Source organism: Engraulis encrasicolus, chromosome 22 (assembly GCF_034702125.1).
Source record: "Engraulis encrasicolus isolate BLACKSEA-1 chromosome 22, IST_EnEncr_1.0, whole genome shotgun sequence".
In the NCBI taxonomy this organism is placed as follows: Eukaryota; Metazoa; Chordata; class Actinopteri; order Clupeiformes; family Engraulidae; genus Engraulis; species Engraulis encrasicolus.
The window spans coordinates 15,207,961-15,233,225 of NC_085878.1; the positions used below are offsets into that span (position 1 = coordinate 15,207,961).

A 25,265-nucleotide genomic window follows, 5' to 3' on the forward strand; every position below is an offset into this window, starting at 1 on the left:
AAGCAAATGGGACAGAGAGACAGGGGAGGATCGGGAAAGGACTCAAACCAGGGTCCCTGTGGGTGGGCATGCAAGCCCAAATGTGGGGGGCTTAGCGCGCTGTGCCACAGCATCCCAATGATGCCCAAGGGTGGTATGGGTAACACTAGGGGAACGTTATAAATGAAATAAAATCAAATGTATGGAGGATAGTCACATTGGGGTAGAGAAAGAGATATAGTGAGGTATGCAAGACACATACTGTAGGTGGAGAAATTCCCTTGGAGTACCAGTTATATTGTAATGTCCTCTACTGGCCACCAGATGGCTGTCTTTCTCAGTATTTATAACGCCACGCTGATAAAGCAGCACATGAGTGGTGAGCCAAGAGAAACTTTTGCCTGTTCTCCAGGGACACTGCATTTTTTTCATAAGCAAGTAGTAGGCCCTACATTAACAGTGAGATGCCGGTGAAAAATCACCAACTTGAAGTTCTGAAACGTGATAACATTTTACTTTGTATTGTCCTCTACTCAGAGGTGTCAAAAGTAAAAAACAGAAACACAATTTCCTTCCAACACAAGTAACTTATCTGAGTAACCAGTAGACCTGTGAACTTGTCTTACAATCAGCTAACTCTGTACTGGTTGGATCACGTTTGTGGTGGGTCCTTGTTAGGTTTTCAGTGTTTTTCAGTAATAACACAGTCTATCCATCTCATTAGGTACAATGGAGTAAATGGTGTAACAGCTATGTAATGCCACGTGCTAGGGTTGTAATTACACCACAAAAGTACTTTTACTTTTACTTTTGACACCTCCATTTAACAGGATCACACCGCACTCTCGATTAAAAGGTGCCAAACATAAACAAAAACTGTGTAAAATTGAAAGAATATAGTATAATAATAGGCCAAGCTTTCGCCCTGAGGAAGGTCAGTAGACCGAAAGCTTGGCCTATTATTAAAAAGAACACAAAGGGGATTTAAGTGTGCAGACATTTTTCTTTCAATTTTACACTTTTGACACCTCTGCCTCTACTATAAAAGGGCGCCAAAGCAACACCTCATAGCAACACCACTTATTTTAAAATAAAAGGGACCGCCTCATGTTGTCAACTGCATGTCATCATAGTTTTAAGGGACAAAAACAAACAGGAAATCAGAGTGCTTCTGGGTCTTCGCCTTCTTTCCTTGGTACTCATGCAGTGTAGGGGCTCTAAAACTTAGGGTTGCCACCTCTGACAAAAATCCTGGACATTTCAAACTCAATCAACCTTTTTGCTTGTATGCAATATCCTTCATGCATTGTTCAGGAAAGCAGGTCATTAAAATCTTGGACAATCAGGAAAAAACTGGACCGGTGGAAACAGTACTCAAACTTGGTCCAGGTAGAGAAGATCTCAATAGGCTGCAATACGCCCTGAAGACCTGAAGAAGACCATAAGGGCTGAAACGCATAAACAGTGTAGCCAAATAAAAAGCAAAAAAAATTAACCTTTAGTGCCTCAGATTTTCTCTACCTGAACCATAGTTTGAAGGGATTAATTTGGTGGTCCACTCAATAGGTCATTTGAATGTAGATAAGAGTACATGATGAGGACATGTTGGAGAGAGCTGGATATACTGTAGGCTACGTTCCTAAACCGCCATGATGCACTTCATTCCCGGACATCATATTACATAATGCACAGTGACAGAGTGGATTTTTCAGTAAGACACTTGAGAGGTTCATTAGAACTGGCTGGGAAAGGGTTGAGGATATGCAAACCTGCATTCCTTACACACCTATTTCTTCCTGTTGTTTGCCACATGATATAGGCTAAATAGCCAACCGTTTTGCCACAGGCCCTTTGGCAGTTGGTGATTACCTGGGTAATATAACACTGCCTCCTGTGTGATGTGATGCGGCCTTCAGGTTTGTTTGAGCAAAAGAATGAGGCTGAGAAGACCTATGTCGTAACAAGATGTTATGTGTCTTGCTATCCAGTCCAATTTGTCACTCAGGTAGGCTATTACTGTACTTCCAGTAAACATCACACAGTAGCCTGGCAGTTGTAAAAGGAAATCAGGGGTTGCGTGTGAGTAAACATGTCTCGGCATGAATCCCACCATTTGGTTTGAATTGTGATACGTACAATGCACTCCGTATAATTTCTTTTTTTATATTATACAGTATTTGTGGAATAGGAAAATGAATATTCAAAGAAAACACCAAATGCTAATTTCTGGAGCAAACAAATTTTTCCAAGCACTTTATCAGGTTATCTCATATGTTTGGCCTTTTTTGCCTTATTTAAGGCAGTTTGAGAGAAGAGAGGAAAGTAGTGAGAGAAAGCGATGGAGCAGAGTTGGGAAATGACCCAGCCAGGCCAGAAACTTCCAGATTCAAGTGTAATCAAGAATGTCTGTATTTCCACACTTTCATCGTTTTCATTGGTTTCTGGCCTGGCTGGGTCATTTCCCAACCCTGCTCCATCGCTTTCTAAATAAGGCAAAAAAGGCCAAACATATGAGATTGCACACATACACTTGAATCTTGAAACTTCAAGATTCAAGTGTAATCAATAATTACTGTATTTCCACACTTTCATCGTTTTCAAGTGTATGTGTGCAATGTCAGACCTCAAATCTGGTGAGTGCTTGTGATAGAAATACAATTTCACATACCGGTGAGTCATTGATTCTGCCTGGAACTGAGAGCTGCACAAAGCATTGCAATGAACGGCCATGTACTGCTCTGTTTATTTTCAAATGAATAAGGAAATTATTTTTTGCTGATCTTGAGATGGCTTCAAACGATTCGAGAAGAATGTAAAATGCCAGAATTCATCGAGCAGGTGAGTTCTTGGTCTGCAATAGCACATTACTCCAAATATCAAAATCATGGAAAGCCCCATCACCACAGTCAAGAGCTCACTATCCTCACGTCCTCCTCAGAGCCATGTGCCAGAGGGTCGGACGAAGACTGTAGGTCCTCAGAGCAGCCACAGGGGGCGAGACATTCTTTGGCTACGTTTACATGATGTTTTTAATTCCGAATTAATAATTCCGAATTCCGAAATAGTTCCGTTGAATTTACTTCGATCTTTCATTTAATTCCAAATTGTGACGTGTTTACATGACGTTTTCAAAACGGAATTAAACTTAATTCTGAATTAAAGTGAGCTAATTCTGAATTTAATGTCTCGTGTAACAAGGCAATTGTGGCTTATCCCAGGTGGGCAGCAATCAGCAGGGGGATGAGCAGAGCCAAGGGGCTGTGGCTGGCACTGATGCCAGCATGGCCTGTAATTGTGGGGTAGCCATCGTTGGTCCTACAAGTGTTCTCCACTTCCTCAAGGGGAATGGGCAGGTCATCTGGCAGGGTTGCCTTCATACTGTCGCGCACCTGTGTGGTTGGAAAAAAGTCAGCTGTTTATGATCCAGACAGTTCTCAATAAAACAGACACAAAGGTGCTATTGAGATAATGCCTTGATAAAGAGTCAGATAACATCATGTTCTGGATCCTTTTACAATAGTGCAATGGCTGTAAACAAGCATAGTTTGGATAGTCACGAGGAATCCATTTCTTTGTGACTCCATTGTTGTGGCATTTAATCTTCGGATCAGGTGTAATCTTCAATCAACGGGCTGTGCCAGCGTCATGCAACTCCAGAGAAATTCTGTGTGTTGTGTGACTAAACTTCGTGTTGTGTGACTAAACTAGACTATACTTCGTTGGAAGTATACAAGAGAGAGAGAGAGAGAGGGAGAGGGAGAGGGAGAGAGAGAGAGAGGGAGAGGGAGAGGGAGAGAGAGAGGAAGGGAAAGAGAGAGTGAGTGAGAATAATGTTCAAGAATGTCTGTTCAAGAATGAGTCAGAGCGTGGAGTGAAGTGTGTGTGCCTGAGAGAGAGAGAGAGAGAGAGAGAGAGAGAGAGAGAGAGAGAGAGAGAGAGAGAGAGAGTGTGTAAATAATTGTAAGTCTCATTTTCTTTAGCATATCTCAGTTTTTTTGTCTGTTATGCTTTGGCAACACAGCACCGTATGTGGTCATGCCAATAAAGCTTTTTTTTTGTTAAAATTTAATTTGAAAGTTGATAGCGAGAGAGACAAGAGACAGAGAGAGTGCCGATGTGTCTGAGTATTATCTCACCTCCTCCACCTTCCTGAAGACCCTCAGGAGGTTTCCTCCCAGCGCTGCCTTGATGTCCTCATCACTCCAGTTCCTCCTCAGGAGCTCCTCCACCAGAGCTGGGTACTTAGACACATCCTCCAGCCCCACAGGCACCCTGTAACACATCACACACACGCACGCATGCACACACACCCACACACACGCACACACGCACATTCACACACATACACACACCTTCAAGTTGGAATGTTTGTTTAAATTCTGACACATGGTTATTCATCCGCTTACGCTCTGATCTGACCTCAGATCAGCTTCCTGTACAGTCAAAAGGACCTGTCCTGAAATAGAAGGGTGAACAATGCATCTGATTTTTTTTCTTTTAGGCAGGCAGACAGTCACAACCAGAGGGCCCCAAGTCCATCTTTACCTAGGGCCCCCAAGTACTGTGAACTAGCCCCATGGGTATAAGCCTAATGCCAAATGTACACATCTATTTGCACTGTCATAAATCTACAGTACAGTTAGTAATCTCTGGCTCTGATTAACACAGAGAGAGAGAGAGAGAGAGAGAGAGAGAGAGAGAGAGAGAGAAAGAGAGAGAGAGAGAGAGAGAGAGAGAGAGAGAGAGAGAGAGCACTGTTTAAAATATTTTGAAACAAGCAAAGTGTAAATGAAACCACTCACCTTGTCACGCCGTCATAATCCCCTCCAAAGCCAATGATGGTAGGGCCACCAATCTTGAATATGTGGTCAAAATGGTCTGAGTAATAAAGATAATACAAAATTACAGTGAAGAAGACTTAGTTTGGTTCCCTCGTTGTATGATTTTTATGGTCCTTTACAGATCATACCTGCTACGTCGCTGAGGGTGGCCGTTTTACTGCAGGTGACATAATCATTGTAGAAATTTATCATCACAATCCCTTGCTTTTCTTTCTGTGAAAAGAGAAGACAATAAGTGTTATCAAACTTCCTTAATTCCTTAATTCCTTAATTTCCCCCTGGGATCAATAAATGATACTCTAAACACTGTGCTCTCCTAAAACACCAACACCACCTTTTTTTCCTCATCTCTCTTGTTATAGGCCTAGTGAATCGTCTGATAAGAACCCTCAAAGCCTTTCATTTCCTCTCACTCGTATGGCCTTTGGTCAGGCCAAAAGAATGATGCAAGTTCTCGCTCGTCTTTTTTGTTGACAACTTTGATGTACGTCAGTTGTTTTTTCATCACTTTCCATGCTGTCATAAAGTGAAGGTCATCTGATGAAAGCTGAGAGTATTTTTGCTGGTTAATTGAGAGACTGTGACAGGTGACACGTCAGTTAAGGGTTTTTTTCTGCAGTGGTTTTCATCATTGCACATAGGCTACCAAAGAGGTAATTTATTTATATGCCAACAGGTTTGTGAGGTTTTTAGATTTACGAAATGAAGATGGGGTCCTGCAGTGACGATCATAGCAGTTGAAAGTAACACTGGAATGATTTCTCTTACTGTTTGTGTTCAGCGTTGTTTGTAAAGGTTTTGTTTGGTTTCATGGTTTATTGCTTGAAAGGGAATATTTGTCAGCGAGCAATACTGAACATAGGATGGCTTTGAGACGAATCATGATGTCAGTGTTTGAACTAGCCCAAGTCAAAGCATGTCAGATAGGCCTACTATAGAAAAGAATGCAGTAAGCAGAACAGCCAAAGCAAAATGGTATACAATGATCCCTTTTACCTCCCTTGTCTTCACAGTAACCGTTTTTCCTCAAAACATCAACTGCATTCTATAGCCCAAGACTATAGTAATTCCGTTTCCCATGGAGTTTCCCATGTAGGCTACATTGTTTCCCCTCCAACTGCCATCCACACCCACCTTAACCACATCCCTTTCTTACCACAGACTGTTACCTTTACCACACCCCAACAACCCTTAAGGCCAATTTATGGTCACAAACCAAACCATCTGCAACCAAGTGGCGCAGAGAATCATATAAAGTTGCCACCTGCTCTGACAAAAAAAACCTGGACATTTTTGACAATTTTTTTTGACCCAATTGTCCCTTTCTCTTGTAAGAAAGGTGACTTCATTCAGTGTACAGAGAAAATGTCACTGTGGTTGTCACATGGGAGTAACCAGTTGTTTGGGAGTAACCAACCAGGCATCTTTTCACACTGAAGGCACGGCGACACAAAATCCTTACCACTTTCAGGAGCACGCTGTCCGGAACATTCCTCTTGTGTTTGCACACTTCATAGGCTGACGAGTGGCTGAAGATAACGGGTGCTATGGACATGTCCAGCACCTGGTTCATGACTTCCTCTGAGACATGGGCCAGATCTACCAGCATCCCAATACGGTTCATCTCCAAGATTAGTTGCTTGAGAGAAATAGAAAAAAAAACACAAGCCAAAGAGGTAGCCTGTGAATGGATGTCATTCAAAACACATCACATATATGATGTGCTAATAAAATGAGTTTATGATGAGATCAATACATCAGCAATAGATCAGCTGAACAATGGCAAAGTGGCAAAGTCAATAGAACTGCCAAATTACTGACAGACAGAGGTATCTTATTTTGAATTTGATTGTTCTTCCTTGTTCCTTAATTGATTGTTCCTTCTTGTGATTTCCGGAAAGATCAGACCATGTTTTATGACCAATTTTGACAGAAATGTAAGAAATTTCAAAGGGTGTACAAACTTTTTCCTATGACTGTAGTCCTCTACACATATCTACTCCAGACTTAGCATCAGGCCAAGAATGAATCACTGCCAGCAGGTTTCACCAAAAATAAGCTACTGCATAGAGCTAAGAAACAAGGGTTCAGACACTCGACTTATCACTGTATGTGTCATGTGTGCACTCTGCACATGAATTATCCATGATGTAGTGAAGGCTAAACTAGTTAATAGATTCAGACTGTGCAGATGCTGAACCTCAATAATTTTGTGACTTTCCCAGATGTGGCTCATGAATTGCACAGGTCTAAGTGTCATACAGTGAAGTAATTTACATTTCTTCTATTTTTTTATTCATTTCCTGCTGTGAGAGTTTCTGGACTTGTATTTTGATCTCTGCTCTTTGCTCTTCCGGCTACCTTTCCAAACGGTGACAGGCCGTGATGCTCCACAGGATCTGCTCCAGTGTCAACAAGCCAATTGTCAGCCCTGTGGAAGACACATAAAAATAAAATGCTCTTAACAATTTTCTGAATAATTCTTAGCATCAGATATAATGAAAATGGGTGGAACTTGACACCAAAGTGACATTTCTATTACTTCCAGACAGCCTTGCCTTGAAAGTTGGCCATCTTCAAAGCATGGGTCTCCAAAACCTAATCAGTTGATATACTGTACCTTTGTATAGAGTACAGCACACAACATGTGGCGGAAATATGTTCTCAAGTAATACTATTATGGAAGTATCACAGGAGAACAGTATAGGCTCCAGCACCTTCGGATGGAGGAAAATGACAGGTACTTTCTGTGTGTTATGTTACCCGCCCTGCCTTTCTTTGTGTCCCTAGAGGATGGTTGGAATCTCCCCTGCTAACCCTAGCAGAGGATCAGGCAGTGACAGTTGTGATATTTTTAGGCCTATAACACCACTCTTTGGAGTAGTGACAAATGGGCAAAGTTCATTTTGAATGGGCCACTCTAAAGTTCTGAGGTTGAAAAATGTCAGGCATTCTTCATAACAACTGCTTCCCTGAAGAATGTATTTTATTACACTAGTTTACTGGCACAAAAACGCTTCTTTCATTTAGTGAATGAAGACTAGTACATTATTCATGGTAAATTACCTATATATAGAAATAGCAGTACCCAGAATACCCAGAAAGACCCAGAAATATGACACCAGTATATATGCAGTCCAGTGTGGGAAATTTCCCTTCCTGCCTTTATTAATCTGGCCAGGGCCCAGAAATATATGACACCAGTCGCATGTGCAGCAAGTTCATCATGTCCAAGAGAAGAGAAAATGAGAAATTCAGAGTGGTGTAGGCCTATGTCCCTGATTACGTAGCCCGGTTTACGGTGATGCATGAAAATGAAGAATGGACCATATTTCGAGTACATATACAGAACAAATGTAATATTTCAATCAAATATGATTATTTTGAAATTGGTGGTGATGATTTGTGAAGGGAAAACTCATATTTTGATGATGAACAGGTAAAATTGTTACACTGGACTGGACATTTCAAGAGAAGGGTAAAGGACAGATGGGCAGACACAAAGCAGACTGAGGGATGAATATATTCCCGTTACCGTATGAATGAGTGGTGTAGAGTAAGCGTGTATGGATTGGCATAGTACCTGAACTTCTTTAATGATTTCATTTTAAGCAAATCATACGGGAGGATGTCCTAGAGGGCTTGCTATGCATAACTGCCAGTGAACTGGAGGAGTAATGGGAAGAGACAGGTTCATTCGAGAAGCTTGTACGCATGGATGAGCAGGGGGAATTAAAACTCTGAGGCGTAAAACAGGTGAGATAACAGCTGCCAATCACCCCTTGGCCTTCTCCTCAGCTATGTGTAAAAAAAGACTGCCAATAGCGTGAATACCAATACAAACTGTCAAAGGACAATTTGACTTCTGAATGTGCATATGTGGTTTTATAAGGAGATACCAATATATTTTTAAAATGACCATTGCAAAAAAAACCACTATCACCAGTGTCAGTGTCAGTTCTAGGTTTCTTCCATTTCCATCACCCATCATCGTTCCGCTTTGTGTTGAGGTCCGATATCACCCCGTCGGGACTTTTCCATGAACAATATCCTCCACTTGGGTCACTTAAGTCTTTCTTGCTAGCACTTGGGGGAAACCTTAACCCTCAACCTTGTCATTTCACTATTTTCACTTTTTCATCTCTAAGTGCTTTTTTCCTCTTGTTTGTTTTAATCCAACACATTTATATACTGTATTTTCACATTATATATGTTCAACATTGTTCATATATTCTCAGATGTCCCTAAGTTGGATATGTAACATAGGATACCAATTAGCCTATATGACTATTTTAGCCCTGTTTTGTGAATGGGAATGTGACATATTTTGGCATGCAGTGTGAAGGAGACAGTTGATAAGATGAAGTGGAAAAGACCACAGACTCTTATCTATCACATAGCTCCACAACACCCTCAGCAACTCCTTCATTATGCAATGACTGGTTTAATGATTGAATTTTTCATCCAGCCTCAGAACAAAACAACTTCTCTCTACATACTGCCCAGCAGGGCACTGTGCTTACAGAACGAAGATTTCCCCTCCTCCTCCGCCCCCTCTCAGCACTGTCTGTTTTTTGGTTCACAGACTTATCTTCTACCCAGTTGAAAGCAATATTATTATTGGCTGACAGGCTTTGGCTTTCGCCGTAGTGAGGACAAGCCCTGTAACCTCATGGCAACTTCATAAAAAACTTGACATTGCAAAATTATTCATTATAGGGCGGCCAAACAGGCATCTCTCACATACAGAAGGCATCAGGTCTTGCATATCGTCCACTCACAGCACACGTTCGGGAGCTCCCTCTATGTCACTAATGCATCCTTTCTCTCTCAGCCAACAGATCGTCTTTGTGTCTCTTTTTAAAAAAAAATCCCGTCTCACTCTGTTCTCTGCTTTCTAGCATAAGCCGACTTTGACACCACTTTCACTTCCACCTGCACACAGACTTCAATGAGAAGATGGGAGCCTGTGCCAAAGAGAGTCTAACGCAATGTGAACTAATGACCCCATGCACAATTACAGTGTTTTTTTCTTTTCTTAAATATTTGTTTTTGGCATTTTGGGCTTTATTTAGGTAGGAAATCAGTGGGACTGAGAGACAGGGTAGGATTGGAGTATGACTCAGGCTGCACTCACACCTGTGTCTCCATGGGCTTAGCTCGCTGCGCCATAGCGCCCCCCACAATTACAATGTTATTATAAAATTCAGTAATCTTCCTTCATGCCTCCTGAGTCTTACAGTAATAGAGAGTGTGGCCGTTCCCCATTTCGTCTGATAGTATCTGATAGCCCAGCGGTTCTCAACACACACACACACACACACACACACACACACACACACACACACACACACACACACACACACACACACACACACACACACACACACACACACACACACACACACACACACACACAAACACAAACACAAACACAAACACACACGCACACGCACACGCACACGCACACGCACGCACAGTTGTTCAGTCGTGCGTGAGTCCATCTGTCTGACTCTGTCACACAGATACTTTTGTTTGTGCAATAACTTTTCAACGGGTGGATGGATTTGCACCAAATCCTGTGCGCTAACACTCTACAATATTTTAATGATTACATTTTGGTGGTCAACTATTTCAAGATAGTTGTCTTTCAAGGTGCCAGGTGGCTTTTTGTTTTGTGTTGGTAACTGATACATGAGCTGTTTGAATTTTGGAGGTCAGCACTCTCAAGATGATTATTACAGATGATTTGATTTTTTTTAGTTGTTCAACAACTAACATGCCTTTTAGTATGACCAAATGGTTTGTAATGATTCTATGGTTTAGATCATGTTAAGGGAGCACAAAAGGACACAGTGGAATGAAACTATTGCAGGCGGAGGCATCCGAAGCAATATAATGCTTTGGCATGGAGTTCTACCTGTTTTCATATTACAGTGTGGGGTACAGGGTCGCCTCCAGAAATGTTGTGCCCCATGAAAGATTTGAATTCTGGGCCACTTTAAGGACCCCTGTCAGTGCTTAGGCCCTTAGAATCTGTAACACCTTTCCCCCCTAGCGGCACCCATGGTGGGGTGCGGGTGCGTAAACCCACCAAGGAGTGTTGCAGCAGTGTGTGAGTGAGGCTCATCATGTACAGTAGTTGGGCATTTCCACTAACATGAATGCACACACTCTTAAGTTCACTCAAATTATGTTCAATCAAAGCAACCAGATGACTTGATTGAGGTTTTATTTTTGCAGTGTGGCGTGTGCTATACCCACCAGGGCGTGTTGCAGCTGTGTGTGAGGGTCATGTAGCGCACGCCGAGCTGGTACATGGTGCGCAGTGTCCCCAGGCTGCTGTCGATGGAGTGGCCTCCCTCAACGCCAATCAGGCTGGCCGTCTTGTTCTGCTGGAAGGCTGTCATGATGTCTGTGGTGGGGGGGGGAGTTAGTTAGCACAGTTACTTTATTTGGGACGGGGCTTTTTCCTGTCTTATTAGGGTAGCGCAGAGAAATTAGGGTAGTGTAGGGAGAAAGAGATGAGGAGGATCGGGAAATGACCAGGTCAGAATCGAACCTGGGTCCCCGGTGTAACAGTGCCCTACACCGTTTGAGCCACAACTGGGGCTGTTAGTAGAGTTATTTCATTACTAGTTACTTTTTTAGTTTATTTAAGTCACAGTGAGCATCAAAATGTGTCAAGGGCACTATTACAAAGCATCAGAATGCAAGAATGCGGTCACGCATGCACAGACACACACATTTCAGCAGAACTGTAAGAAAACACAAAACAAAATATCACTCATACCATCAGCTAGTCATGCTGACAGATGCTCCACATTCTGTTATGTGTCAAATGGATTATTGCTTCATCCAGACCAACCAACAAAGTGACATTCATAACATTTCACATTGCAAGGACTTTTTTTTCACCTTGTTTCCCACATGCTTGCACTTACCTGCAGTGCTTGTAGCAAACATGAAGTCATTTGGATATTTGCTGCACATTCTGTGGATGATATCGATTTGTTCGAGAGTCTGTCTGACGGCATCCTTGTATTGGGAATCACAGGGAACATATGCAGCCCAGAACTGTGAGAGAAATTATGCAGTATTATTACGTGTGTGTGTGTGTGTGTGTGTGTGTGTGTGTGTGTGTGTGTGTGTGTGTGTGTGTGTGTGTGTGTGTGTGTGTGTGTGTGTGTGTGTGTGTGTGTGTGTGTGTGTGTGTGTGTGTGTGTGTGTGTACTACATCAATCCTACTTCGTGAGGCCACTGCTATTGGAGCACACCCACATGCTGGGTCCCTTGCTCCATGTGGGGCCCAAATCCTGGACCCCACATGTTTTGACCCCTTTTGCTGGAGTAGTTTTGTTGTCACTGGTAAAAGTAAAAGTGTAAAAACGTTTCCTCACTGACAGGTTAGGGTTAAGGATTGTTTTGGTTTGGGCACAGTGTAGCATTCTGTATTGTTAGGCCGGCCGCACACCGGCTCCGACAAAGTGCGGCGCACTTTTGCTTCCGACAGAATTCGGACCCCCAAACCCAATTTCACACGACCATTGCATTGATAGTCAATGGGCGGCGCCGACAAAATAGAACTCGTCTCTAATTGCTATCCGACATCGGCGTGGTTCTATTGAAAACAATGGGATCGAATTTTAGCTGAGCAGTGCGCAGCACTTTGTCGGAGACGGTGTGCGGAAGCCCTTAGGGTTAATATGACCCCCACAAAGATTGTAAGGGCCACACAAAGGCCCCAAAAAGAAATATAGGTTGGGCTGTGTGTGTGTGTGTGCGTGCGTGCGTGTGTGCGTGCTTGCGTGCGTGCGTGCGTGCGTGCGTGCGTGCGTGCATGCGTGCGTACGTGCGTGCATGCGTGTGTGCCTGCCTGCCTGCGTGCGTGCCTGCGTGTGTGCATGCGTTCATGTGTTCATGTGTGCGTGTGTCACCTGAGCAGAGAGTTTTCCTTCCTTGATTTTGGGGATGTTGGAGTGTGTGCCTTCAAGGGTGTTGAGGTCAACTTTGCTGAGTTGGTTATTAAATCGCTTCCTTAACTGCCAGGGAAGGTCATTGTGACTGAAGCAGAAGGAGGTCAAAGTTTAAACGGCTAACCATTTTACAGCAGAAACAACATCCATATTGTTTTGCAACAGACAGGTTTTTACAGGTTTACAGGTTTTTACTGTGTGTCATGTGGGTAGCATGTTGAAAAATAAACAAAAAATATCATGTCCTGTAAACTGAAACATTATGTATATATACATGCTGATGTTGTAACAGGTCCTGTAAACCATATTTACTGTAAATCTGCAGAAATCTGATGGCCTGTCTGTATTTAAATAAAATTAAATAAAACCAAAATAAACAAAATAGCTACCTGCAAGCCTAGTGACTGGATTTGCATACATGCTTTGAGGAAATTAAAAGACTAACTATTTCCAATTACAGTTTAAAAACAAATAGGGTAAATGACCAAAGCTTAACAGAAAAGTGCAGGTGTTTTTTTTGTACATATAAATACTCCATTTGAAATGTTTGTCATTGAGGTCAGGTGAGGTGCTGGCAATAAATCTACCATCAGCCCAAAACCTGTATTGACACAACTGCCAGCTTGTTTGTAGTAGTTGAAATGACATCACACACACTGAGCAGCAAGAGAGCCAGTTTTGGATTAGTCATGTCTTACCCGTCTATGAGTGGAGTTTCGGCCATGAGCTGGAGTGCGCGCTCTCTGAGCGTTTCGTTACTCTGGGCCCTGACGCCGAGCGCGAGTACCAACACGATGGCCACAGCAGCCAGCACGCAGCCCGCTCCCCTGGTTGACCCCCTCATGGTGGACAAAATGCTTTCTGGCCACTTTAGATGGACCTGTTGCCAATCTTCTTTACTTGATATATATCCAGGTTTTTTTGCTTATCGTCTTGTCGTTCACCTTCAGGCTCTTTCTCTTGGACCCTCTTATCTTGTCAGCTGCTCTTCTCTGCACCGTTTGCCCTGCCAGTAAAAAGTGTGCTGTCATCCACCGTCCCAAAAATATAAACTCAAAGGCTGTGCATGCAGTTAATGTGCAATCCAAATTGTCACAACAATCATGAGAACAATGCACCGCAATTGCATCTGACAAAACGTTTGATCCCGAATGACAGATCTCCATAAAAGATAACACAAAGGAGGGAGGGGGGCGTGGGTGGGTGGGTTGTGAGAGGTGGGAATTGAGACAAGTGTATTGTGGTAAATGAGTGTCAGGAAGCATACTGCGTTAGCTGACCTGACATCTCAGTAGGCCAAGGGTTCAGTTTCAATGCTATCAGAACTGCACTGCAGACAGACAAGCAGTCGTGATGATGAGCTGTTATGGGAATTGTAAAAGGCAGGTTATGCCAATCATCAATCGAGAAGCCTGCCTGTCGTTGGTGGCTAATGTAAGACAGGGTCTAAAGGTGATTCATGAGGGAGGGGTGAAAAGAAATAAATGTTGAAATAATTTACAGGAAAAGCGGCTGCCAAATACTGGTGGATTATGTGACTGGCTTGCACAAGTATTGCACAATACAAGCCTAATCAATGTTACTAACAAATGAAATTTTAAAAAAAAACTGTGGAGCTATCTTCTCTGTGTCTCTTGTGTCAATCTCTCTTTCTTTAGACCTCATATTCTCTCATAATCAACATTCAGTGGTTGCCCAAATTGAACTAAAAACCTATCAACAGTAATGCGTGATGATGAAATCCAAAGTTTGGATTTGGAGTTGACAGTGGTAGTGAATTAATGTGCCGAAACGAGTTGTTTAATTACATGCTACAATAACTACTAGGGAAGGCAGACTGCTTTCACATGATGGAGATTTTTAAAAATATATATTTTGTACATTTTCAGTACTGAAAACTGAAAGAACTTCAACAAAAACTTCAAACTGTTGTTGAATAAATTGAATCAAGAAGAATATATTCATATTTTCTGTGTGTTGTCTTGCTATGGGAGGCCTTTTTCTTTTTTCCTCAATAGGGTGATGACAAGTTGGCCTCCAGGCCGTAAAAAGCTTGCAGTATGCCGTCATGGATTTTCCATAATTCCAGTGTAGTGATTTAGGGTGGAGCTGTGTGGTGCTGTTCTTCACACTAGTTCCTCAAATTGGGCTGTGTGTGTCACCATGTCATCTTTCGGTTTAATTATGACGTTGACATCATGTTACACCTCAGTGTAAGTGGTTGTGTGTGAACTCAAAGTATTTTTATTATTATTAAGTTAAATATAATAATACATTTTATTTAACAGACTCTGGGACGGTCCAGATTATACAAATAAGACATATTCACTTACATTATAGGACCATAAAAAACACATCTATTCATAACAAATATGGTGTACAAATAAGTTAAGGTTCCTCAAAGACATTTTACGGTTCTCCACTATCCAACCAAAGGTTGAGGAACCAATTTGTACAGCTTACATTAGTAAACATAATCTACAGTATGTCATGTGTGTATGTGCTTTTGCTCAATAATACACACAATTATTAAGCTGGATATAACCTGATGTCTTGACAAGCACAGTAGTTAGACTGAAATGTTTCAAATGTGCAGTATGCAATTGCTTTGTAGGGCCATTGTCATGTGGTATGAAGATCTAATACAGAAATAAATCTCCTTTTTATTCAAGTAGCCAAAATCGCTGGCAGCTGATGAACTCACTTTAAAAAAAAGAATGTCTTGCCTTTGGTCATAAGTGATACTGAACACACTCATTATCCATCACAACGAAGATAGCAGTTAGGCCTACATGAAATACAACTGGAAAAAATATGTGAAATTAAATGAATTGGCTCCATAAAATATGCCAGCATGGGCATTTCAAATGACATGCATCCACACACTATACCCTGACTCAATTTAACTCGACTTAACATGATGACTTAATTGAGTCAAGTTGATTCAACAATTGTTTTTTTTTTGTGCAGCTCATGGTGAAATACTGTAAAGCTTAAAATGAAGCCCCACAATATGCAATATGCAGTGCTGTTGCCCTTTGGACCTCTCTGAAAATCCAGTGGTGCTTAACAGAGACATCTCAAAAAGGATATTGCCTCGTCATGGTACATTAGTGATAGATGTTGCGGGAACAATTCTGTGTTGCAGGAAGAAGCTATTTTTTATGACAACTGCTATCTAATCTCAGATGACCTTCACATTAATACACACTTATGACTTATCTCTGGTAAGGCTAAGCACTCTTTGCCATGACCAGGCATACAACGACCTGTTGCCTTACTTCCCAAGGCTATTCACTTCCATGCATATATGGTAGCTGCATTTGTATAAACGTCCCTTCACAATTGGAACATCTTGCTTTTTAACAGACAGCATTATTCAGTATGGAAAAATAGTGGAATGTTCCTTTAAAATTTGCCGGGGTATTTCTGTGTGATCCCCTCTTTTTCGATTGTGGGTCAGTCAGTAAGAAAATACAAAAACCCAACAGCATCAAGCCCTGAGGATTGTCGACGCACAGGAGATGCTCTGTATGCCAGATTTCCAACCCAGGCTTGGTCATAGTCGTAGTAATACGTAGTAGTAGATATATAGGCATTTATCCTGAAGGGGATGCTGTAGCATATGCACATCACAATAGATCGCTATGTCAGACTCCAGGGGTGTGGTGAGTGTGGCGTATGAGCAGACATATTCACTGTTTGTGTCAACAAACTACAGTATATCACGAAAGTGAATACACCCCTCACAGTTTTTGCAGATTTGTGAGTATATCTTTTCATAGGAAAGCATTACAGAAATTTCACTTTGACACAATGATTAGTGACCTTTTAACAACATATTTAACCGCTTAAATTTCTAGTTCACTCTGAAAAAAACTAAATACAGCCATTAATGTTTGAACATGTACTCACAAAAGTGAGTACACCCCAGATTAAAATCCGGTAGAGAAGGGGCTGTGTTGGCTCGAATCGTCTCGAAATGAAACGAAATGAAAAGGGATGAAAAGGGAGGTCATCAGTGTGCGTTTCAACCTTATTTTGCGTTTAACTTTTACATTTTGAGTCTGCATCTGGCTTAAATAGATTGGTGTGAGATTTGAATGCAATCCTATGGAGAAAATCATGATCTGCTTCAGTTGTCACAGTGCATTTTGACATGCATGTTTCTTTTAGGTGCATTTCAGATACCAATGTTGACAGCATCCATGCATCCCCAAACCATGTCAGTCCCACTACCATGCTTGGCTTTTGTAATGATTTTTTTGTAAAACTCATTTGTTTACCACCACACATGCTTGACACCATCTAAAGCAAATTTGTTTATCTTGGTCTCTTCAGATCACACGACATGGTCCCAGTGATCCATATCCTTGGTCTGTTCATCTCTCTTGAGACCAAGATAAGCAAATTTGCCTTAGATGGTGTCAAGCATGTGTGGTGGTAAACAAGTAAGTTTTACCAAAAAAGGTGTATCCTCTCAATAGCCAAGCATGGTAGTGGGACTGACATGGTTTGGGGATGCATGAATGCTGTCAACATTGGCAATCTGAAATACACCTAAAAGAAACATGCATGTCAACATGCACTGTTACTAAGCGGATCATGATATTCTCCATAGGATTGCATTCAAATCAAACACCTTTAAGCCAGATGCAGACTCAAAATGTTAAAGTTCAATGCAAAGAAAGGCTGAAACGCACACTGATGACCTCCCTTTTCATCCCTTTTCATTTTGTTTCATTTTGAGACGATTTGAGCCAACACAGGCCCTTCTCTACCGGATTTTAATCTGGGGTGTACTCACTTTTGTGAGTACATGTTCAAACATTAATGACTGTATTTTGTTTTTTTCTGAGTGAACAAGAAATTTAAGCGGTTAAATAAGTTGTTAAAAGGTCACTAATCATTGTGTCAAAGTGAAATTTCTGTAATGCTTTCATATGAAAAGATATACTCAACAATCTGCAAAAACTGTGAGGGTGTATTCACTTATGTGATATACTGTACATCTGGAAGAGTTTGATGGAGTCGCAGCAGCCAGACATTCCAGAAACGGTCTACTACACTCTCAAAAGTAAGTCTCTACGCTTACCGTGCTTTCTTCTTGAAGCAAGGCAAAAAAAAAATCATGAGAGGCAACAGTGGGTCAAAATAATCAAGACAATGAAACATGTATATTCAGTGAATCTTACCTGGCTGCATAGAAGAGAGTTATGCAGATCACTGAGAGAAATGCAGATGCACCAGACTTATAGACGTTCTTTGTCTACCATTCCCTTGAATACCCCATTACCCCATTAGCAAGAGGGAGGTTGCAGTTTACCTCTTTGAAGTCGGTCACCCGTGGTGCAGGGGTGTCAGTTCTTGGGAGAATTGGCCCTTGGTCACAAGGACGGCAATGCTAAGGACTTGCAAATGGAATTATAAACTGCACTACTCTGTGTCTGTGAGTTGTCATTAATAATAAAAAAAGGAATGTGCATCTGTGCAAGGAGGGTGCGGTTTCAAGGCTGCAGAAAGATACAAGAGAAACAGAGTAACATACTGAATACGTTATTTTGTCCTCAACTGACTTCTGAAATAATGTAATGTGTGTGGAATTCAAAAAGCTGCTGATGGAAGGAGGGGAAGAGAGAACCCGCCAGCAAGGACCAAGTTCTCCCTCACTCTCTCATTCCTTCTGTTGATGCATTTCGAAACTTTGATTTTTGTCCTGTGTTTCATTGCATGTTGATGAGTTGATTTTAGTTTCCTTCTTTATATTTTTATTAGATTTACCAAATTGTGATGCAGGACTGAAGACCATTTTGCCATTTGTGACACCAAGACCAAATATGGCACATGTAGCTCATTGCGTTATTCCCATGGTACCTGCAATTATCATTCCTTACCCTCAACTGTTCAGGTTACCCTGCCCTCAACATCTGTTTTCCATGGCCTGATAAGTCACACGCTGGGTAACTGTGCCACTCTCTGGAAACACTTGGGAGTGTATCGTCAACACAGAGATGACAAATGATATGCCTGGTGCAAATGACATGTTATTCACATCATTTCAGAGGAGATCATTCTGTAAACCTTACACAGGAGTCTAGGCCTCTATAAACTAGAAAAGATTGTCATGCATGGCTTCATGTTATGCAACTGTCTCGTTAAATTTTAGGTCGTACGCGCAGTGTGTGCAAATATTCAACATTGTGTGAGTTCTAGAGTAGAGTAGAGAGAGTAGAGAGTAGAGTTGGGTTGGATTAAGGTTATTCATATATTGTAAAAATGAAATTCCACCTGAATACATGACAGTAGCCCATAAAAGAAAACCATTACATACGCTCATCATGCTCATATAGCAATGTTTGACAGTCATCTGTTCTTGTTCCCATTCCAGCCAGCCCGTAAGCACTAAAAGTGCATTTACTCAAGTTGCCCTGATTTCAGGAAGTTAGACCAGTCTCAACTCCATCCTGCATGCCTCTCAGGTACCTCACACCTGTAGTTCAGTGCCTTTGATTGATTGCAGTTCAACATCCTCCAACGCTCAGTGAAGCCAGGCATTAATGGGAGGAATGTGGCTATTATTTCAACACAATTTCAACCTTTGTAATGCCATCAAATATTTGAACATCCACTTCCTTTTTCTTGTTCTCAGAAAAATAATGTATGTGGGGGTGGGCAGTAGAATTGCACAAGGCAGCAACAAGTATGATAGGGAAGTAGTATAACATTACACCACAACATTGGGATTGAATGTTTCATGCAGACAGAAAAAGAATAGCTATTGTCATTGAACAGTTAAGTATATCTATTTCTTTCCTGCACTCAATACATCCTTTTTACGAAAAGGGCTATAAAATATTACAGATTACAATTTTTTTCTGACACTGCTGTTTGGTTGGTTGGTAGTTGTGCATTAAAATCAAAATTATTTTTAGTGATAGTAGTTGTAGTAGAGATAGTAATATATGTACCAGGGTCGTCAGGTGACCAAATGTTATACACACTATAGGGCGCAGTAGGGCGAGAGATAATGCCAGCGCGCGAGCAAAAAAAAAATGTTGCAGTTATTTATTTTTAAAAGCCTGTAAATTAATTATATTATTGCAAGTAGTGCATGTGCGCTATTTTGTGCGCATTCTGTAGATATCTCTGTATGCTAAACTTGAGCTAAATTCCAAGGTAGCAAGGTTGTTGTTTGTCATACCGGGGCACAGCAAATATATACCCAGGCTCATGCCCCTGTAAAATAGGTCTGACGACGCCCCTGATATTTACCCACTGACGTATATGTGTGTACTATCTCCTTACATAGGCACTGTGTAGGCCTAGTGGCAGGCTATGGCTTGTATAATATGTGAGGGCAGGTGGTACTGTAGTTACAGTGGAGATGAAATCTACCTTGAAGAGGTATTCCCTCGAAACCTGAGTCATGACTCATAGAAATAATCTCCCTCAGAACTCGTATTACACACTCTGAAGCCCACACCCACTCTCAGCACTCCTCCTCAGACTATTTAGGCCTAGTTGCAGCACTCCATCTCTCATTCACAGCTTAATACACATCATATCACACAGGCACGGGAGACATGTCTCGACTCGATGTGACAGAAACGTTTCATGGGCTCACTTGGCCGGGCCACTTGCATACTCAAGAGTCTCTGAACTACGCCACAAATTTTAAGTTCAAGGACTCCGATACGCTTATTGTCACCTACCCAAAGTCCGGTAAGAAAATCGAATAGTTTGTTTACTTTTGTCCGTGATTTAATGAAAACAAGCTTTTCATGTTGTTAAAGGGTAACTTCTGCCAATTTCGACAAGCATTTAATGCTCACACTACCCTGGACTTGTAAGTACCTGAGAATTTAATTTTTCTTCAGCCTTTTCTGAGATCTTGGTCATTGTAATGGGGGCAGGCGTTTGTTTACATCTTGATTTATTCCCAATGACATCCAAAAGGTTATGCAACATCAGCAGGCAGCTAGCAAACTGCGATACCTTTTGGGACAATATTTGGAGACCTATGTTAAGAAAGTTTTTAATGTAAACAAAGTCTGCGACCATTAGAATAGCTCAGATCTCGGAAAGGGCTGAGTCGAAAAATGCAGTATCACCGGGTACTGACAAGTCAAGGGTAGCGTAAACAGTATAACAGCATTTTGAAATTGGCAGAAGTTATCCTTTAAGCATGTTAAACCGCCTCTGCCTGAAATAGACTGCATAAACACATAAACATGCATTTTTTTGTGTTCAATATCATGCTGCATTGTAACAAAGCATAACCCCAACCCTAACCCTATAGTTATTTGGATTTTTGATGTGAAGGCCAATGTTTTATCTAGCAATAACAACAGTTCTTCTTTGGGGAGCAACTGTGGGCCATTTCGGCATGTCATTCAAAGTGAAAGGCACTCAATAATTGAAGTTGTGTGCCTCTGGCATTCAACAGTATCACTGCCATGTATGGGCTATTTCACTGCACAGTGTCCAGGTGATTATATGAGTGAGCTTATCTGCCTGACTGAAAAGTTGTGTTTTGTTATATAAAATGTAGGGTATTATTCTGCATAGTTTGATTATTTAATCGATTTTTTATTGTTATTATTATTTACTCTTTATTCTGCCTCCAGGGACGACATGGATGCAAGAGATGGTGACCCTTATTAACAGTCAAGGAGACCCCACTCTGTCCCGGAGTGTCCCTAACTGGGCGCGTGCCCCGTGGCTAGAGCAGTACTACTGCCCTGAGGTGCTCAGCTCCATGCAGGAGCCACGGACACTCACCACACACATGCCCTACAGTGCTCTGGCCCCCGCGCTCAAGGACTCCAAAGCTAAAGTGAGTCCTACTGCAAACAACAAGCACAACACCATTTACTGGACATACTTGCAGGCTGCACTGCAAAAGCTATCCTTCAAAAAGTGTCACTGCTAGTGGAGACAGCCTGGCACACTTTTCACTCAAGCATTCTCCTGGTCTAGCTAATCCTGATCAGATGCAAATTTAATGTTGACAGATGGCTGAAGTTCTCAGTAAATAACTGTCATACAATAGGGTGCTCTTTGTACCCATTTGAACCTGAAAACAAACTGGTATGGGTATGTGACCTCTGTACATACTTGGAACAAAACGTATGTGTACAGTGGTGGTCTAGTCAGGAATACCTGTAGATACACGGGCTGACTAAGATTCATATTGACGTGCGATCCTTTTCCAGGTCATATACATCGGAAGGAACCCCAGAGATGTGGCTGTGTCCTCCTACCACTTCTGCCATTTTGCCAAGTTCATGCCCACTCCAGCCTCTTTCCAGGAATACCTCAACCACTTTTTACAAGGAAAAGGTGAGCAGACACAATTGGACTTGTACTTGTGAACCCCGAGTGCAGTACAGACATAGCCAATACGTATAATAGCCTATACGTACTGTATATATAATGTGAGTTGGTTGTGTATTTACAGTGCATTTTGGAAGTTGGTTTGATCATGTGAAAAGCTGGACTGATGCAAAGGAAGACATTCAAAACTTTTTCTTCATTACGTATGAAGAGATGAAACAGGTAATTTTATTTCTAGTGCTCTGTGATTTCCAAGTTCCATGAATTATTTCAATTGTTACTTTGTTATTTGCAGAAATCATTTACTGCCATGACCTTTTTGTTGATTGGTAGAAACAGGTGTATTTCCAGAAGTTCAAAAGTGTAAAAAAAAAAGTCAAGTACATTTTTTAAAAGTCTGTGTGTGTGTGTGTGTGTGTGTGTGTGTGTGTGTGTGTGTGTGTGTGTGTGTGTGTGTGTGTGTGTGTGTGTGTGTGTGTGTGTGTGTGTGTGTGTGTGTGTGTGTGTGTGTGTGTGTGTCCGTGCGTGTCCTACTTGCTTTCCTCTCAGGACCTGCGTGGCTCCATCAAGAGGGTGAGCAGCTTCCTTCAGCGCCCCCTGGTGGACTCTGAGATAACTGCCAGTGAGCAGCAGTGCAGCTTCGCGACCATGAAGAACAACCCCATGGTGAACTACACCCTGGTGCCAGAGGAGATCATGAGCCACAACAGCGGGAAGTTCATGAGGAAAGGTGAGGCTTGTAGTGGTGATGTAAAACAAGCAGTGAACACTCATCCTCATTTGTCCACACTCACTCTCATCAACGGCAGAGAATAGGGGTGATGTAGGTAGCTAGGCCTATATGGTTCACCGGGAAAATCTGTAGCCTCAAGGTTTTTTTTTACTGTGTGAACATCCCAAGTTTAATATCATTTTAGCTTCAGTTTGTTTTTGTTGGCTTTGTCTGTTTTGTATATGTCATCCTTCTTTATTTCCAAGAGATATTGCTTTCATCGCCAATCTGACTATTAAAGCCAACATGATGTGTCCTTGGTTTCAGATAATATTTGGTGTATTGGCGTATAGACTATTCCATTGCAAGTGCAAATTTATGCATTTTTATTTGTATTGGTCCAAATTTTTAAGGTAGGCCTTAAAAATACCATGAAATATTTGCAAACTTCACATTTTACTCTGATCACCTGAGGCACTTTTCAGTACTTATCATTCATAGCGGTGTCTTTTTGTTTCCATCCAGGGGCTAGTGGAGACTGGCGCAACACCTTCACCGTGAACCAGAGTCTGGTGTTCGACGCGGTGTATGAGGCCCAGATGCAGTACAGTCCCCTGAGGACGCTGTGGCCCAACGCCACCGACCTGCAGGTGGCCACCAAGTGCCCGGTGACCGCTGCCAGTGCCAGCTCCTCCACGTGTCACGTCGTGGGTCATCAGGATTTAATGGGCTGCTCATGAATGCCTTTGGATCTCTTCAATGAAAGAGGTTTTACCATCTGTTCCTTATAGTGAATGTGTTGTCTAAGTTTAAGACTAATATAATCTTTTTGAAGGGGGGTCGTCTACAGACTGTAGAGAGAATATAGAGGCCCATGCCCATAGAAGTCTTCAAAAGGGGGAATTGTCTCATATTCAGGGTCGTCTTACATTCGGGTCAATGCTGTAATATACCACATATATACGTATTTTCACAAAACAAGAAAAGTGCTTAAAACAACTGTGATCATTACTCCACATCACCTCCTTGGGAAAGTATTTTATGTTGTTTTTTATTTCTTTCCCCTAGCCACAGGGTTTCAGTGCATGTTGGAAGGATGTGGGTGATTTTTCCTTGAAAGTGGTGCCTTCTTGTAATGCTTAATCCAGTGCTTCCCAACCAGGGGTATGTGTACCACTAGGGGTACGCGAGCATACTGAAGGGGGTACTTGGAAAAATTTAATTTTAACAAATGCATGGGAGCATAGTCACACTGGAATAGAAAAAGCAATGTAAAACACAAGTTAGGGGGTACTCGTCGCACAACAAAAAGGCTCTGGGGGTACTTGAGACAAAAAAGGTTGGGAAACACTGGCTTAATCAATGATTGTATTTTAAGAAGCAACTATTTTCTTTGAATCTTCAGAACATTTGATGTTGCTGACTCCTTATTGCTGACTCATATTGACCTCAAGTTGAGGCTGTCAGGATGCCAGATTCCTCCCTTCCTGCGCTAGTAGGCTACTGAAGGTCTTGATGTTGTGAAATTAGGCTATATTAGAAACACTTCCAGGGTAATCTTTTTCTAGGAATATTATTACTCACATGAACCCTGGACCATTTGAGCCGTATCTAGAACTGGTGTGTTAATGTGAGTATTTTGAAAGCGCTTTGAGCCAACTTCATAGTCGTGATATTGCGGAACATAAATATGTGTTGTATTGTATTGTATTGTATTATATTGTTGTATACATATATATGCATATCAAGTTACAAGATAGACAAGATACAAGATAAACAAGATATTCTGTGTAGGCTATATATTTTTGGGGCTGTATCCAATACCCTGTAAATTACTATAAGTCGCTTTGGATAAAAGTGCCAGCTAAATGTAATGAAATGTAATGTAATGTGTAATAGATATAGGCCTAGTAGCCTATACAGCTGCAGATGTCATGGTTCTGAGTTCAAGTGTTAAAACTGTGTCAAGCCGAATGAAAAGGCAATCAGCAATTGCTCCACAAGAGTGCCCACAAGTCTTATGTCACCCACAACACAAGAAGTATCTCACATAATGAGGTGTCAGTCGAGTGCAGTTCTGAATTAATAATTTTAGATATGCACGCCATGTAGGCCAGATCAGAATGCAGCATTTAGGACTTATTGACCCAGTTTGTGAAATCAGCCTCAATGTTACATTGCATTACACTTAGCTGACATGTTTATGCTCATGCAATTTACAGTTATACTATTACTACAATTTTTACTACTACTACAGGTGCAGTCAGGGCCACTGACAGCTTTGGCCAGGCCAGGCACAAAGTCTGGATTACTCCACAGCTGCACCTGAATAACAGAATTGTTTGCTTTCCTTCATGGGAATCTGTCAATGATACAGTACTTATAAGTCAGTGGAATCTGCCGCTGATCAGTCTGTCAACA

The 25,265-nt window shown here is 41.7% G+C and overlaps 2 protein-coding genes across 4 annotated transcripts; one reads left to right on the plus strand and one right to left on the minus strand.

Annotated features, from left to right (window-relative positions):
• Positions 1-2,661: 2,661 nt before the first annotated feature.
• dpep1 (dipeptidase 1) lies at positions 2,662-18,264 on the minus strand. 2 transcript variants are annotated; one of them, XM_063187829.1, is made up of 11 exons: positions 18,123-18,264; positions 13,495-13,802; positions 12,758-12,884; positions 11,765-11,897; positions 11,085-11,235; positions 7,182-7,251; positions 6,283-6,459; positions 4,949-5,033; positions 4,782-4,857; positions 4,116-4,251; positions 2,662-3,368 (listed from the first exon to the last, which is right to left on the minus strand). In XM_063187829.1, the coding sequence occupies exons 2-11, from the start codon at positions 13,638-13,640 to the stop codon at positions 3,189-3,191; spliced, it is 1,281 nt and encodes a 426-aa protein (XP_063043899.1). In that variant the 5' UTR covers positions 13,641-13,802; positions 18,123-18,264; the 3' UTR covers positions 2,662-3,188. The 2 variants fall into 2 exon arrangements, with proteins under 2 accessions (XP_063043899.1, XP_063043900.1); XM_063187830.1 differs by lacking the exon at positions 18,123-18,264 and adding an exon at positions 17,992-18,103.
• Positions 17,790-25,265, plus strand: sult5a1 (sulfotransferase family 5A, member 1). 2 transcript variants are annotated; one of them, XM_063187832.1, is made up of 6 exons: positions 17,790-17,873; positions 21,424-21,632; positions 22,012-22,138; positions 22,257-22,354; positions 22,682-22,862; positions 23,370-25,265. In XM_063187832.1, the coding sequence occupies exons 1-6, from the start codon at positions 17,822-17,824 to the stop codon at positions 23,582-23,584; spliced, it is 882 nt and encodes a 293-aa protein (XP_063043902.1). In that variant the 5' UTR covers positions 17,790-17,821; the 3' UTR covers positions 23,585-25,265. The 2 variants fall into 2 exon arrangements, with proteins under 2 accessions (XP_063043902.1, XP_063043901.1); XM_063187831.1 differs by lacking the exon at positions 17,790-17,873 and adding an exon at positions 20,281-20,518.

Coding starts and splice junctions, on each gene's coding strand:
- dpep1 (XM_063187829.1), bottom strand. CDS start 13,640: ATGAGGGGGTCAACCAGGGGAGCGGGCTGCGTGCTGGCTGCTGTGGCC. Junction 12,885..13,494: donor GAAACTCCACTCATAGACGG/GTAAGACATGAC, acceptor CTTCTGCTTCAG/TCACAATGACCTTCCCTGGC. Junction 11,236..11,764: donor GTTTGCTACAAGCACTGCAG/GTAAGTGCAAGC, acceptor CCCCCACCACAG/ACATCATGACAGCCTTCCAG.
- sult5a1 (XM_063187831.1), top strand. CDS start 20,380: ATGTCTCGACTCGATGTGACAGAAACGTTTCATGGGCTCACTTGGCCG. Junction 20,519..21,423: donor TGTCACCTACCCAAAGTCCG/GTAAGAAAATCG, acceptor TTCTGCCTCCAG/GGACGACATGGATGCAAGAG. Junction 21,633..22,011: donor TCAAGGACTCCAAAGCTAAA/GTGAGTCCTACT, acceptor ATCCTTTTCCAG/GTCATATACATCGGAAGGAA.